Source organism: Babesia bigemina, assembly GCF_000981445.1.
Source record: "Babesia bigemina genome assembly Bbig001, chromosome : II".
Lineage (NCBI taxonomy): Eukaryota > Apicomplexa > Aconoidasida > Piroplasmida > Babesiidae > Babesia > Babesia bigemina.
The window spans coordinates 2,290,620-2,305,651 of record NC_027217.1 but is presented as its reverse complement, the minus strand read 5'-3'; the positions used below and the strand labels follow the sequence as shown (position 1 = coordinate 2,305,651).

The 15,032-nt window shown below is 55.7% G+C and overlaps 8 protein-coding genes across 8 annotated transcripts; 6 read left to right on the top strand and 2 right to left on the bottom strand.

The window, feature by feature from the left end:
• Positions 1-268: 268 nt before the first annotated feature.
• BBBOND_0210230 (MORN repeat protein, putative) lies at positions 269-5,560 on the top strand (the record flags this gene model as incomplete). The annotated part of the gene is made up of 1 exon (XM_012912602.1): positions 269-5,560. The coding sequence occupies one exon, from the start codon at positions 269-271 to the stop codon at positions 5,558-5,560; it is 5,292 nt and encodes a 1,763-aa protein (XP_012768056.1).
• Positions 5,561-5,576: 16 nt separating this feature from the next.
• On the bottom strand, positions 5,577-6,412 carry BBBOND_0210220 (hypothetical protein, conserved; the record flags this gene model as incomplete). The annotated part of the gene is made up of 3 exons (XM_012912601.1): positions 5,577-5,663; positions 5,704-5,925; positions 5,963-6,412. 3 exons carry the CDS (start codon positions 6,410-6,412, stop codon positions 5,577-5,579), a joined length of 759 nt encoding a protein of 252 aa, XP_012768055.1.
• A 221-nt stretch (positions 6,413-6,633) lies between these two features.
• On the top strand, positions 6,634-8,682 carry BBBOND_0210210 (hypothetical protein, conserved; the record flags this gene model as incomplete). The annotated part of the gene is made up of 3 exons (XM_012912600.1): positions 6,634-7,205; positions 7,241-7,958; positions 7,996-8,682. 3 exons carry the CDS (start codon positions 6,634-6,636, stop codon positions 8,680-8,682), a joined length of 1,977 nt encoding a protein of 658 aa, XP_012768054.1.
• Positions 8,683-8,778: 96 nt separating this feature from the next.
• Positions 8,779-9,541, top strand: BBBOND_0210200 (hypothetical protein, conserved; the record flags this gene model as incomplete). Its single annotated transcript, XM_012912599.1, has 3 exons — positions 8,779-9,072; positions 9,153-9,415; positions 9,451-9,541. The coding sequence occupies 3 exons, from the start codon at positions 8,779-8,781 to the stop codon at positions 9,539-9,541; spliced, it is 648 nt and encodes a 215-aa protein (XP_012768053.1).
• Positions 9,542-9,962: 421 nt separating this feature from the next.
• BBBOND_0210190 (dihydrouridine synthase, putative) lies at positions 9,963-11,223 on the top strand (the record flags this gene model as incomplete). Its single annotated transcript, XM_012912598.1, has 4 exons — positions 9,963-10,336; positions 10,378-10,489; positions 10,528-10,889; positions 10,926-11,223. The coding sequence occupies 4 exons, from the start codon at positions 9,963-9,965 to the stop codon at positions 11,221-11,223; spliced, it is 1,146 nt and encodes a 381-aa protein (XP_012768052.1).
• Positions 11,224-11,329: 106 nt separating this feature from the next.
• On the top strand, positions 11,330-11,820 carry BBBOND_0210180 (membrane protein, putative; the record flags this gene model as incomplete). The annotated part of the gene is made up of 2 exons (XM_012912597.1): positions 11,330-11,420; positions 11,558-11,820. 2 exons carry the CDS (start codon positions 11,330-11,332, stop codon positions 11,818-11,820), a joined length of 354 nt encoding a protein of 117 aa, XP_012768051.1.
• A 231-nt stretch (positions 11,821-12,051) lies between these two features.
• Positions 12,052-12,565, top strand: BBBOND_0210170 (prefoldin subunit 6, putative; the record flags this gene model as incomplete). Its single annotated transcript, XM_012912596.1, has 5 exons — positions 12,052-12,091; positions 12,157-12,218; positions 12,262-12,386; positions 12,423-12,483; positions 12,518-12,565. 5 exons carry the CDS (start codon positions 12,052-12,054, stop codon positions 12,563-12,565), a joined length of 336 nt encoding a protein of 111 aa, XP_012768050.1.
• Positions 12,566-12,603: 38 nt separating this feature from the next.
• BBBOND_0210160 (membrane protein, putative) lies at positions 12,604-14,469 on the bottom strand (the record flags this gene model as incomplete). The annotated part of the gene is made up of 1 exon (XM_012912595.1): positions 12,604-14,469. One exon carries the CDS (start codon positions 14,467-14,469, stop codon positions 12,604-12,606), a length of 1,866 nt encoding a protein of 621 aa, XP_012768049.1.
• Between the last annotated feature and the right edge of the window lie 563 nt (positions 14,470-15,032).

Here is a 15,032-nt window from a genome sequence, read left to right as displayed (position 1 = left end):
TGTAAAATAGTGTATATTAACGGCGCCGGAGGTAATGTGTATGCTGCTTGCGCGCCTTGACCGCGCGCGTGATGTGTAATGCGGAGGATCGCCAATAGGCGCTGCTTGCTGCTACATGTACCATTCTATAACGCGGGATATTGGCATTACATCGTAGTGTGTGGGTGTAGCATCTTTTCGACCGTCGACACCCCGCGTACGGCTTGAATGCACCTATGCACAGCCTCGGACGGCGTAACAGTGTAACATTGTACATTAGTTGGTAGAAATGTGGGAATTTGACTACTACAATCGTGATGCCGCGCGACATGCGCATTCCGGTCAGTTCCAGGCCCAGTCCAGGGCGGCGGTTGGGATGGCTCCGCAGGGTGTTCCTTACGCCGTCGATAGATTCGGGAGACCGCACGCCAATAGATACACCACGGGAGACTTCGTTCAGGATTCCGTGTTCTACGACGTATCGGACGAGACCGTGGGCGTGAACACGGCCGAGCTAGATCTATCTGCGACGGATGAAAACGCTGAGCGCATGGCACTGTACAACACCGAGTTGCACGGCCCGCCCATCGTGGGAGCAACCATCGTGAGACACGACGAGACACGCATCAACGTGGACTTTACACATCCCAATCGTTTGAGGTTTTTCACGTCCGCCCCATACTCTAATCGCCTCCGCGTGAACGATGTGAACAACTGGACCTCCAAGGGCAGGTCTGCCCTGTATCAGCTCGAGGCGTCCTTCCATCTCGTTCCAAGGCTGGCTCTAGGTTCGATGCAGAGCTCGACGTTGGTAGATTTCGTGTACTTTACGTTGCCCACCCCATCTGGCAACTACCTCTACGGCGTGAGCTACGTTGCGAAGTTCGCAGTTGTCAAGGAAGAGCCGAAGGGTTTTGCCCCACCCACAACACAGCAGAGGCTGATAAATGAAGCGGTGCAGTTCCTCGAGCGATCGAAGGGTGTGACCCTGGTTTCTAAAAATGCCGTGGGTGTCGGTGGCGCTCAGGGCAACCCCCAGGAGAAGCGCCGCCAATACACGTACGTGGCGATATGCGTCATCAGCAAAGTACCTTTCTTCTCCTACATCGGTTCAAGGCTCGAGTGCATCGCGCAGACGTACTTCCACAACAAGTGCTTCAGGGACTACCAGCTGCTGGTGTCGTTCGTGGAGCAGATGAACTCCGCGGAGATGGTGGAGAACTGGAGCTACGAGTCGCTGTACGCCAACCTGGAGATGTACTTCAAGCCCGTTGCGCTGTGTTTGTCGTACCGGTCGCTGCTGTTCATCGTGAAGTCGCTTATGGTTGGCCGCAAGATCACCGTCTACTCGCAGTCCGCCGCCCGCACGTCCACGGCCGTCTTGGCGATGCTGACGATGATCCCCGGGGCCAGCGCGCTCGGTTTCAATTCTAACGGTTTCGGTTCGATGTGGCACTCGTGGAAGAAGTTCGCCATGCCGCTGCAGCTGTTCCACTCGCAGAACATGATCTTCCCTTACTTCACGATGGAGATGGTGAACCTCGTGAAGGGCGTCTCCGGCTATATTGTGGGCATCACTGACCTCAAAATCATCCAGTGCCTGGACCAGCTGCCTGACTTTTTGGTTAACCTGGAGCAGAACTGCATACAGCTGCTGAACGGCGGCCTGCTGCAGATGTTCCACCCGTCCCTGTACGAGATCCAGCATTTCGACAGCGCGGCGGAACCTGAATACGACTCCGAGGACGACGAGATTGTGAAGGCGGTATCCAGCACCGGTGGCGCCATATATTCCACCATTGGTGGGTATTTGAGCAAGACCCCGTCCGCTTTGGTGGACATCAGCGGCTCCCTCAAGCGCACCATCGGCAACCGCGTGTCGCGTAGGGGCGTCATCAAGTGCAACGAGAGTGCGCTGGGGCTGCTCGACAAGTATTTCCCGGGCACTGTGCCGAACTGGCTGAAGAAATGCAACACGTCGAAACGCTCCACAGTCGCGTCCAAGGCACAGGAGAGGTACGACGACGACGAGGATCCCTCAGCCCAACCGGACACCCGTGTGTCCGCGTCACGCCCCTTCTCGATGCACGACATGTTCGCCAAGATGGCCAAACACAAGAGCCACTACCACTACTTTGGTTACGTCGAGCACATCCACGTGTCCCACCATGACAAGGAGCGCATCCGTGAAGTCGAATACGCCATCAACTATCGCATCAACCCCATGCAAGAGTACCTGCTGAAGTTCCTATCGGACGTCGCGTACGTCTGCGGGGAGAAGCGGATGCTGCACCAGCTACTGATGGACTTCAATTTCGACGTGAAGGCGCTTACCGATTGCGCGCAGACTGTGACGGGCACGGTGTTGAAGCGTGGCGACTGCTTCTTCCGCGGCGACCTTCCCGCGATTAGCTTCCTCGAGTCCAGTTACAAGAACTTCTTCCCGGAGCAGCAGTGCGATTGCGACATCCCGTGCCCCGGTGAAGGTGAACACCACGAGTTCTGCGACTATGGCGATCCGGTGTCCTACGACAACGATTTCACGGTGATCCATCCGCACGACAAGACGTATCACCAGTGCTCCGATAACACCAAGCAATGCGCTGCCGACACAGCCAAAACCGAGAAAAGCTCCCCTGCGGATGCGGCGCTTGAATTTTTCAAATCCTTGTCATTTTCCAAATTCGCTGCGCTCTTCGCGCCGTCAAAGAAGAAAGAATCTGCAAAATCCGATGGCGGCAAGGATGCGGGGAAACAACCTGGCTCCAGCGGCCTCGACGACCGTGACAAGGGCCGTTCCAAACGCTCGACCGATGCGGTGAAGGACGCTAAGGAAGCGGCCAAGGCCGCCACCAAAGATGAAAAAGGGTCTTCTGACGCCGGAACCGCTTCCGAACCGGCCAAGGATGGCGCCGCTGAAGCTTCGGCAGCTGCATCCGATGTGCAAAGCGCCAACGACTCGGAAAAGCAGCCCGCGGCTGATGAACCCACGGAAGGCGAAAAGGATGCCGTATCCGGGGAAACTGCGCCAGAACAGAAGGAGGAACCGGAATCAACAGCCGAATCAGCCCCCAAGACCGACGCTGAAGCTCCATCGGAGTCCGTGGTAGATTCTGGAACTGCGGCCTCAGAAGCCCCTGCTAGCGAAGAGGCCGAAAAGGTTGCGGAGGAACACGATGCTGAGAAGGCACCCGAGAGCGAACAGACCGAACCGACAGCCGCACAAGAAGCCACAGCCAGTGCAGAGGATGCTGCTAAGGCCGAGCAGCCAGATGACAGCAACACTGCAGAGGATGCTGCTGAGGCGGAAACACAAGACAACAGCGGTCCAAAGGACGATGGTGACGCCGTGGAGAATACCGGCGAGGACAGCTCAGCAAATGCTGCTAAGCCTGCGGAACCAGACGCCAACAATGGCACAGCCGATGCCACTAATGCCACTGAAACAGATGCCAAAAGCGGTTCAGAAACTGTTGACACTGCGGCAGAGGGTGACAGTAGTGGTGCAAAGGATGCCGCTGCTGTGAAACAAGACGGCGGTAGTCCTGCAGAAAATGCCGCGGCTGCCACAGCCACAGCTGAGAAGCCTTCGGAAAGCGCAGAGGCAGGTTCGGATGGCAAAGAGAAATCGCCCGAGGCGGCCGGCGAAGGCGCTCAGAAGGCTGACGAGGAAAAATCCGAATCTGCCAAACCGGGCTTTTTTGAACTGGTTAGGCAGTTTATCACCGGTGAGTTCGTTACTGATGAAGCGGATGCGAACGCCAAGAATGAAGACGATGTAGAAAACAACGAACTGTGGAACGACACGCATGAGTACGACACCGATTCGACTCCCAGGTATGAACCGAATGCGACCGCCAACGACGCTGATGGCGCCGAGAAACCCGACGAAGAGGTTCCACGGGAAACAAAGGATATTGACTTCTTTGCTGGCGCCAAAGCATCCGTTGCTGAAAAATCAAATGAAGTGCCAGCTGCACGGCAGAGTGTTGGTGTCAACGAGGTACAAGTGGCCGGCCCATCGCCCAACGTCCAAAATGACGAGTTAATGAAGGAAATGAAGAAAGAAGGCGACTCCGGGGAATGTGAAAAGAAGGGATGCCAGCATGCACACGAAGACGAAAAGGATGCAGGGACCAGCGACGTGAAGCAAGGGAAAGGTGGTGCAAAATCTGCGGCCCCAATCCGCAAGAGCTTCACGCCCAAGAAAAAAGTGTACCCCACCCAGCGCAACTACAGGCGGTCTGAGGATGAGGAGATTAAGTTTGAAGTGGTTGGGTCTGTGGCCACCAAGATCATGGAGTTGCAGTGCAACCACGGTATCGACTTTATTGAGATGTGGGTGAACAGCCTGTGCGCGCAGCAGTTCTTCGAGGAGAACGAGCTGGCCACGTTCAGCGAGCCCGTGTACTTCAGCAAAAGCTCGATGGCGAAGCAGAAGTACGCGAACGGCGATGTGTACATCGGTGACATGAAGTACATGAAGCGTGACGGCAAGGGCACGTACATAACCGCGGACGGGACCGTCTACGAGGGCGACTGGGTTGGCGGCAAGCGCCACGGTGAAGGCAGTTTGATATCGGAGAAGCAGGGGTACAAATACCGCGGGCAGTGGGTTTCCGACAAACGCAACGGCTACGGCGAGCTGCAAACCCCGACCTTCATTTACAGCGGCATCTTCAAGAACAACACCTTCCACGGTACCGGTAAGCTGGTGCACGCCGGCGGCGACACCTACGAGGGCGACTTCGAGAACGGCCAGTACTGCGGCCGCGGCAAGCTGATTAGCATCGACGGCACCGTGAAGATTGGGTCGTTCCGCAACAACGAGCTGCAGGGCGTGTGCAGCATGATAAAGCCCGACGGCCGCATCTACGTGGGCAAGCTCCATGGCGAAGTGCTGCACGGCCCCGGCAAAATCATCTACGACAAGTTGGTGTCGTTCGAAGGGCAGTGGGACCGCGGGATCCGCAACGGCCAGGGAGCGGTGACCATAAAGATGAACGACACCGAATTCTCCGCCACCATCAGCATCGAGGGCACCTGGGTGAATGACAGCCTGGTGATGTCTGACGTGCTGGTGAAGTTCCCCGGCGGATACAAGTACGTGGGCACCCTGGCCTTCTGCCCAGACCTGAACCCCCTGCTGAGGCTCCCCTCGTACGACGAGTCCGTGTTCACCGAGGCTGAGGAGGTGATGTCCACCTTCAGCAACCGCATTTTGCCGCACGGCGGGGGCATCATTAAGGCGCCCAGCGGGAGCACGTACAGCGGCGACCTGCTGTGTGGCATGCGCCACGGCAACGGTGTTATGATTTTCCACAACGGCGTGTCGTACAACGGCCCGTGGGCGTACGGCACTGTGCACGGCGTCGCCGAGGTGACGTTCCCCGGCGACATGCCGCAGAAGCGCCTCATCTTTGAGTACGGCCAACTGCTCGACGAGCTGGACAAGAAGCAACGTCAGCTGGTGGATGAGTGCTTAATGGAAGTTGGTAGGCCCACTTTCGAGCGCGAGTTCACTTTGCGTAACTTGGAGCCGTTCCCCGGCCTGCTGCGCAGGGTACCGGCGGTCCTGTGAGCCGCGGCGCGGCCAGTCAGATCCGCTTGGTGCCTATGCGGCCCAATATGCAGGCTTCGAGCCCTCCGGGCAACATGATCTCCTCCTTGGAACACTTGAACGCCTAATATTTAGTTTTAATTTTGTTGCTGCATGTTGCGTACCTTGGCGATTTTCTCGCTGTTCCTCATCTGTTTCAGCTCCTCGATGGGCATCTGCACGCCCCTGACGAGCGACTCTAGCTCGCCGAATATCTGCACGTTCATGTAATTGGCGGCTGCAGTGGGACTCACTTTCGTCTTGGAGATGGACACCGCCAGCATGGCCTTGCACGTGTTGTCCGTTATGCTGGTTTGTATGCACATTTCGTCCATGCACTTGGTCACCTGCGGCGCATTACTTTCAGTCGTCTGCGGAACTTACGCTCGAGGAGCCTCCCATCATGTACACCACCTCCGTCGTGAAGTGGGCGCTGTGCACCTTCCGGTTGAGCACATTGGTGACGGCGCGGCTGATTGCGTAGGAAACGTGCTCAACCGACACCACCTGCGAACACATGGCACGTTTAATCGACCCTCTTACCATATCCGGATGCAGGATGAGGTGGATGAGCTCGAAATCCAACATGCCCCGGCAGTCCGGCTCTGACGACGCCGGGAGCCCATCTTGGCCCACTGTCGCCATGCGCTTGTCTGGAACTGCGGGAGCTGCAACCTCGCTTACTTCCATGGCGTGGCGCACCACGTCGTTGCGATTTGAGACCTCCCCGTATAGCGTCATTGAGACGAAGAGCTTCTTGAAGGGGCAGGTGACGTTGCTGCCGAAATGCGTCTGGAAGATCGGCAGCTCGAAATACAAGGTGTTCCACGCCATCTTGATTTCTCCGGAACGTAGAATCCGTGATGTGCAGTTCGGGCGAGCGCTGAGGTTGACCCAACTCCGACACACCCTAACAAGGGCGGCAGTTGTCGCGTCATCACTGCCTCCGGACTTAGTTGCTGGCAATTCATGTATAATGCGGCATCAACACGCTGCAACAATTGCCGCCTTCTTCTCCTCCTCTCACCGTGAGCGAGGGGAGTAGACAGGTGGCGATGGGCTCCCGTGCGGCGAGGTCCTTGAGTAACGAATGGTCTGGATTCTGCGCCACGTTCACCTCCGCTCAACTGTCCAAGGTGCTCAACCGCATCGCCCTTAACTTCGGCCGGCTCTCGCAGTCAACCAATTTCCGCCGAGAACAATGCTTGAAAAGCTTCCTGGAGGACCATGTGCTCCGGTCTCTGTCACCGACGCTACGGCTTGAAGGGCAGGGGCAGCTGGGATTCGAAGCTGTACTGCAGCCTCTGCACCAGCGCGTTCTGCTGCTGGGGCGGTCAGGCTCGCTGCGCTCAAAGGATGCCTCTCTGGTCCTAAATGCGTATGCAAAAGTTTACCAGTGCACGAGTCAGCCGCAAGCCACTTCGAAGGCACAATGGGACATTGTTTCCAGGAAGCTGAGGTGGTGCGCGGAGCAGCTGCTCCCCGTGGCGAGGCGGCTGGTTACGGATATGAACGAGCAGGACCTGTCGCTGGTGCTCAATTGCGTGTCTAAGCTCGGGTTGTCCGCTGACGACCTTCTGAACGCCGCAAACGACGCGCTAGCGAACAATCTGGTTGCGCACTACAGGTGTGTGTGAGATGTGCTTAGACTATTATTTTCAGAGCCGAGTCGCAGAGTGGCAACGACCCAGGAGCCCCGGAGACAGGCCGCAACGTCATATCCCAACTAACTCCGCAAGGCGCTTCTCTTGTCGTGAATAGCTTCGCAAAGTCGGATGTTGCACTTAACGATGCAGTGCTTAACCACATTGTGCATAGGTTCCTGCCCAGCCACCTGGAGCAGTTCCTGCCGCAGCAACTGGCCGTGCTGTTGCACGGTTTCCTCAAGTACAGCGTACCTGCCAAGGACCTGTATGGCGCGCTCAAGCACCTGGACCGCTCTATGTCAATCGCTCCCGTGGAGAGCAACCCAAAGCTACTATCGTCTGCGCTGTACACCTTCGGCAAATACAACTACCTACCTGCGGAGCTGGTCAGGCAGATGGAAACTGTCAAAGGCGGCAAACCGCTGCGTCTATCCGAACTCGAGCTGAGTAACATTTGCTACGGCATGGGTAAGCTGCGGATTCGTTGTGAACCTTTCTTGGAGAAGCTTACGGTGGCCATGTCAAGGGTGCTGCGGGAGCTCACTCCTCAGGGGCTGTCCACAGTGTACTATGCGCTATCTCGGTTGGATATAAGGGATACAACGCGTGGAATCACGCGTAATTCTACGCGTGACTCTGTGCAAACGGCAATCATACGCCGTTTTGAGGAGCTGGTGGAGCTGGACAGGAAATCGGCTCGATATGCCTACGTCAATCGCAACATATCGCAACAGGTGTGTTATTATTTGCGCAATTGTCATAAATTTGCAGGTGTTGCCCCTACACATAGCTAACGTCTGCTTTAGTGCAGCCACCAGCTTAATTGTGGACGGCGGCCTCTTCGCGCGGCTGCTGAGGCACCTGACACTGTGTTTCACGAGGCTACATGTGACTCCCCATTCCTACGCAAGGAACTTCAACGCAGCACCTGGGAATGGTGGGTACATAGAGCACGGCACACAAGGCGTGGCTTTTGATGCGTTCGCACTCACTGGAGAATCTGCCAACATCGACGTGGCAGCTACCACAGATGATCGCGCATGCACGTTCCTCACAACGGCTTTGGGCACACAGGGCACCTACCAACTGTTCTGCATCTGTCAGCACATTGCGGGGTACGCTGCCGGCGGACTCAGCGCACTTGGTCTGGAAGAGCTGAAGCTGTTGGCAGAGCTGTTCAGCGCTTGGGAACGAATTTCCCGCGATAAACCGAGTGCTTTCCTGAGTGAGGATCCGTGCCGCTCGGTGGTGTTGGTTGACCCCGATATTACGACGTCGAAGATTCAGAGCGGCGTGTTCGCAGTGCTCAAAGCAATGCTAAGCCGATCCCCCGAAACACGAGAGGGAAGACACGATTCGGGCTTAGATGATCAATGCAGTGACGGTAAGGAGACGATTGTGGTTGCGGAGTCTCACGCGACCCCGTATGCGATAGACATTCTCTTGTACCGTGTGTAAGACTTCCACATCGGGAAGGCGAGAAAACTGACGGCCACTTACACTATAATAATATAAACGTAGTGTAATGTAACATTGTAATATACGCTTTAATCTATGGGCAGCAGGACCGCGATGCTGGCGGTCCGCGCCATGACCCGGCGGCTGCCGTCCGATTTGGCTTCAACGGTCGTCGGCATATGGCCGCAGAAGCCAGCGTCAACATCGTCCGACATGCCTAAGCATGCTATTATGGGCTGGAATTCAGGCACAACGCATCCCATTTCCCCTATACGGAGTCCGCCTGTGCTATGCAACGCCGCCGGCACAGCTCAGTGGTCTGCGCTGCAGGATCCCTTCGTCCGCCTCAGTGACGGCGTCTTCACCCACATATCGCAAATAGAATGCCCGGTAAGTACTGAAAAGTGTCGCTAGTTGTGTACGATTTGTGGAAACGATTCCTAGTGGACATTGGATAATTCCGGTTGCAGGTTCCCATCCATGTTAACCTCGAGCTGCCAAATGGGCCCCGCCCAGAGACCCGCCGCCAACCTGTGCAGCTCCCTGCTGTGACAACGGACTCGCACCACGTCGTCGAGGATCAGCAGACGGGCGTTTACCACATCTACGATGTGGGACCGGCGTATCTGTTCAACAAGGTGCGAACCGACACCAAGCATCGCAAACGCGCCTTCACGAAGCGAGGGTACTTTCGGCAGTCGCGTTCTATCACGCGCAAGGAGAACCGCATGAAGTAGGTTTCCATGATGTGGCGTTGACTGTTTTCAGGTTCGCGTACGCCCTTCAGGGCATAGACTACGAGATGCTTGAGGGGCTCAAAAGGGGAGAGATTCCTGACATCAGGGCATACAAACGCTGACTGCCAACGTAATAACGTCGGTACAGGGTTCATATATCGTTGTTTATCGTTATACAACATGTTGTGTGTACCTGGCATAACCGAGGCCCGCGTTCGACTCGTCGCACATTTGGGCAACTCCAGGACCGCAAAACTAGCTTATAATTGTCTAAATGGTAAAGATACATTGAGGTTACTATATGAAGTGTTCTTGCGTTTTGTGGAGCAGCAGAACGTGAACTGTTGCCAACGACTTCTGGCGCCAGTGGCGGACTTGGATTAAGGTTTATATGATTCCCGGTTGACATGCTGATCATTGTGATATCGTAAAACATTGGTAGCTATCCTTGTTTGAGTAGAAGACGGTTGTTGGTGATACGCTTAACGTACTTTTGCGGCATTGTTGTCGCGACTGGTCCTGCTCCTTATCCATGTATATGATATGGAGGCCAAAGATGACTTCTGGGCCTCTTTGGGCTCACCGGTATACGTAGCTGCGCCCATGGTGAACCAAAGCGAACTGCCTTTTAGGCTGCTCTGCCGACGTTACAACACCCAGCTGGCGTTCACTCCCATGCTGCACGGGCGCATCTTCGCTGAGAGTGATAAGTATCGCGCATTGCACTTCCAAACAACGCCCGAGGACTCTCCACTTATCGCACAACTGTGTGGCGATGATGCGGCGTCGTTGGCTAGTGCCGCTGCGCACCTCAAGGGGAAGGTGGCAGCGGTGGACATAAATTTGGGATGCCCGCAGGGCATCGCCAAAGACGGGCACTACGGAGCGTACCTGCTTGATGAACCCGATCTAGTTACGTAAGTTTAGTGCGTCATGACTAAACGCCACGCTTTTACAGGGGGATCGTAAGCAGGATCACTCAGGAGGTGGGGATCCCGGTCACGTGCAAGATACGCAAGGTTGAAAAGAATTCGCTACAATCCACGCTCAACTTGTGCTACAGCCTCGAGGTAGGCATCATAAGCGTCGATATGCATGTGTTTAATAGCAAAGCGGGTGCCGTGCGCTGACAGTCCACGGCAGGCACAGGTCGGAGAAGGGCCAGCTGACACGGGAGGCAGATTGGGAGGCCATTCGCATCGTAAAGTCGCGCGTGAGAATACCGGGTGAGCATACCTATTTGCGACAAAATGAGTGCGTAGTTATCGCAAATGGAGGTATAGAAACTTTCGAGGACGTTCGTCGATGTCTCGAACACACCGGGTATGTCGCCCTGCGCTGTGCATTACAAGTGCTCAGCGCCGACGCAGTGATGTCGTCTGAGGCGCTGCTGGAGAAGCCATACCTCTTTTCTGGCCGCACGTACGACCACATCGACATAATGCAGGAGTACCTCGACCTTGTTCGGCAGTAGGTGCAGCGGTCACGCCAACCGACGTAATGCAGGTACCCGAACCACCCGCCCTGCTGCATCCGCGGCCACGCCTTCAAACTTTTGCATCAGCACTGCCAGCGCCACCACGAGATACGCGACTTGCTATCGGCTGCGCTGAGCGTTGACGACTTCGAGCGGGCGTTGGGTGAGCTGCGGCGAGTGGTCAACCCCGCCTGGAGCTACACACACCCAAGTGAATCCTGGTACCGGAGGCACCGTAACCCCGTCGACAACGCGCCCAAGGCCATGCCACCTGCTAACTACGAAGCATCTCTCGGCGAGGGTCTCGCAAACTTCTTCGACTTCTAGCCTGGGTCGGGGCAAGACACGACATCGTGAGAGTGATGTTGTGGTAACCGAGCACAATCGCGCGCACATTCACATCCTTTATACCAATGGGCGCCCTTTGAACGTAATGGTGTACTTTTTTTCGAGAAGTGTGTTGCTGGTAGTCGTCGTCTCCCTGGTCGGCAGGGTCGGCCTGGCCCTGAAGGAGAAAGCAACAGGTACGATGTGCATGTCAATCGACTCAAATATCGTATCCCGTGCTCTAGTGTCTCTGTTATCTGCGTGTGTCTGGTGTTATACGTATGAGACAGCCGTTTTAAGGCAGTTTTTTATACGCATATGTAACCATGCGCAGCCAAGAGCCGCAATGCATTCCTCGACTTCTTCAAACTGACCGGAGACGTGGTTCCCTCCACCTACCCGGTGCTGAAGTTCAACCAGAGCGCCAATAACGACTCGACGTTTGCCGCGCTGCGTCGCCGCGAGCTCCAGGAGCTTCAGGACGAGGCGGCGCGACTCCTGCCGTTGCAGCGGCGCAACTTCGAGGGAATCAGCGACACTCTGTTCAGGCAATCGCGCTCAGTGGATGAACTGGCAACGGCCATGGAGCGACAGTAAGCGTGGCGTCGGAAGGCCGAGGAAGACAATCGCAAAATCAATGGCATCGCAATCAGCTGTACAGCAAAACTGTTGTCAAAAATTTTTCTACAGTGCTGTTTAAGCGCGCATCGCACTAGTAGGTGCCGATAGGTCAGGTGGCAGCATACCCGCCTGACGGCCGAGTCCGCGTCCGTGCAACCCGCACATCGCATTGCATCTAACCCTAGACGCTATAATATCGCACAAACTATGGACGCGTTAGTGAAGGAGGTCAACAATTTGCGGCAGCGTAAGTCGAGCTGTCTGGGCGTGTTTCGCAGCAGCCTTCCTCCGCCAGGGCTCACAACGTCGCAGAGTACCGCGAGCTGGCGGCCGCACATTCGCAGCTGCTTACGCAGCAGAACGAGTGCACGGCAGTGTTGAAGGTAGGCGAGGCGTTTCTGCTTATGACGTGGTCAGGAGCTGCAAATCCTGGAGGCCGATGCCAAGATTTACAAGAGCACCGGGCCTGTGCTGACGGCGCAGAGCAAGGACGACGCCATGAGCACCATCACCAAGCGCATAGAATACATATCGAACGAAATGTAAGCGTTGCAGAATCCCCGCGAAAACGAGCTCAGCGACGAAAAGGCCAAGGCAATGTCCAACCTCCAGGGCGTCATTGAGGAGAAATGCCGGACAGTGAGTTTTCAATCAACGGTCTTAATAAGCGCAGCTGGATAACATGAACGCTCAACACCAACGAGCTGCGCAACCCAGTTAAATCGTAAACATTACAAAAGTTCTGTTGTTTGGTTGTTTTTACCGGGGGGTGAAGTCCTTGTAGAACACACGCATACCCAAAACGTTTCCAGAGGCGTGGACAATGTCCTTAACTTCTTCTTCGAATTTGATTTCAGACGCGCTGGTGAGGTCGTCCACCAGGGTGGCGACGAGCTCAGTTCCACGGTAAAGGTTGGTGGTGACGTGGATGGTCTTGTTTTCGGCGAAGAGGACGTTGATTACGGCGTTGTCGCACGGCTGCTCGACCTTGTGCTCGGCGGCGGCGTTGTTCTGCGGGAGCGTGGCAACGTAATTGCCCTCGGCACCACCAGGGAGCTGAATAGAGAGGAACTTGCCAACCTGTACCTCGCTGGTGCCCTGAATCTCGATCATGACGATCAACTGGTTGTTCTTCTTGAAGCCGAAGGGGATGACCTTCTCCTTGCTGAGGGAGTACTCCTCATCGTAGTCGGAGGTGAGGGACTTGATGTCGACAAGGCCGAGGTCGGAGACGGAAGGCTTGCTGGCTAGGTCCACGCACGTGTACTTGACGGTGAGGCTGTGGTCGTTCTCACGGATACCCTCGATGTTGGGCAACAGGCGCTTCTCCTTAACAACGGCGAACGGGTCGAAAGTGAACTCGCTCTTGTTGAACACCTGCTTGTCGAGGAAGGCACCAATTTCAGTGGTACGGTAGAGCTTGCCGTCTACGGTCTTCTCCTCCCAGAAAATGTTGGTGGGTTGACTGGCGGTGTCGGTGACCTCACCTCCCCAGAGGGCGCTGACTACACGGATGTAACGGTCGCTAGGGCAGGTCATGGCAACAGTCTGACCGTGCTTGCACGGGATGGTTTTGATGTTGGAATCCGCGGCGTTCTGGGTGCCCTTGACAATACCGAACTTGGCCTTGAAGACGAAAGGCTTCTGGTTGTCAGAGGTGATACCACCGAGGTGCAGGTCAAGGAGACCGTTGGAAGTCCTCCTGGGGCTGAAGGTGCAGCTGCTGCGGCCCTCACAGAAGAATTGCAGGAGATCCAAACGGTTCCTCCTGGTGTCGTCCTCCTCCAACTCCTTACCGACGACATCCCAGACGGCCGACTTGACGGACAGCAGGGACTCGGCGGGCGCCTTGACGGTGACGAAGGAGTCCTCCTCGGCAGTGAGGATGATCTCGTCGTTGCCGTTCTTCCTGATCACGTCGACATACGCGTTGTGGTAGGAGGGGCGGCAGAAGTACTGGGCGTCGATGACCTGGTAGTTGCAGACGGTGTCACTGATGTAGAGCGACTTGTCGACGGTACAGCTACGCTGGTTCTGGCAGATGTAGAAGGCGTTCTCCATGAACGACCTGTTGCAGTAGTTGTGCCTGTATTGCCAGGTGTGGAAAAGACCGGCTCCACGCACGAACGACAGGTTGATGACCTCGCCTTCATCACAACCCATGACGAGGTCACGGCTGGGGTCGATGGAGGCGACCATCTCGCGACCGGTGGGCCTGCGTGCCGTCGACTGGCACATTCCGCTGATATTCAGGGTGTACTTGGCGTTGGAGAACGGCACGCCGAAGAAGTGGTAGATCTTGTCAACAACATTCTCGAGGTGGGCAATGGGCTTAAGGATGCAGTTGTTGAGACCGCGGCAAATCTTCCTTACGTCGGAAGTCCTGTCCAAGCGAACCGGGGTATTCTCGTCAGTGTCGAGCTGGCCGGAGAAGGTGGCTATCCACTCAGCCTTCGTGATAGTGAGCCCAGTTCCGGAGGGGCACGAGAGCACCTTCAGGGTGTATTCGGCAATGTCGTGTTCGAAGGCCTTCTCAGCCTGGAGCTTAATGGTGGCTGCGGACGTGTCCATTTCTGGCTGAGCATGAGCCAACGCCGCCAACAAAAACACCAATGCAGCCTTCATCGTGTAAAATGGCGTGAAGTGACGTTTCCTTTAAAAGCCCGGCCTGCAACGCAATGTAACAACCAAATCGGTCAAAGATATGGAACACATAAGACACTACACACAGGGTGACGCGATAGCGTCAATCAGTCATGAAGCGGCACCGTGTGAAATAAATGTCAACGCCGCTGGCACAGTGACTGCAGCGCATTCGCAGCATTACTCGCACTACTGTAAAAATGCGGAATTAAAAGGTGCACGGGGTTACGAAGGGCTGCAAAATGCGATTGGCGTATTCCGCAACAGCCCCGAAAGGCATACACATCTGCAGCCGAGGAGAATGCATCCACAGCGTATCAGTTCGCACCACTGAAAACTCACCTCGCAACCGGCATAAGATTTTCTGTTGCAGTCAGTTGTCTTGTAAGCTACCAATGAAAGGAACTCGGCCAGTGCCCCCGGGATATCGCGCCAAGAGGGAACACTGCTCAGGAGTGCTTACACATCCGTCGGAGTAGGAAGCCAAAAAACGCGCATAACGACACACAGCTCACTTTGCGACCATACGCATGGAAATATTAAAA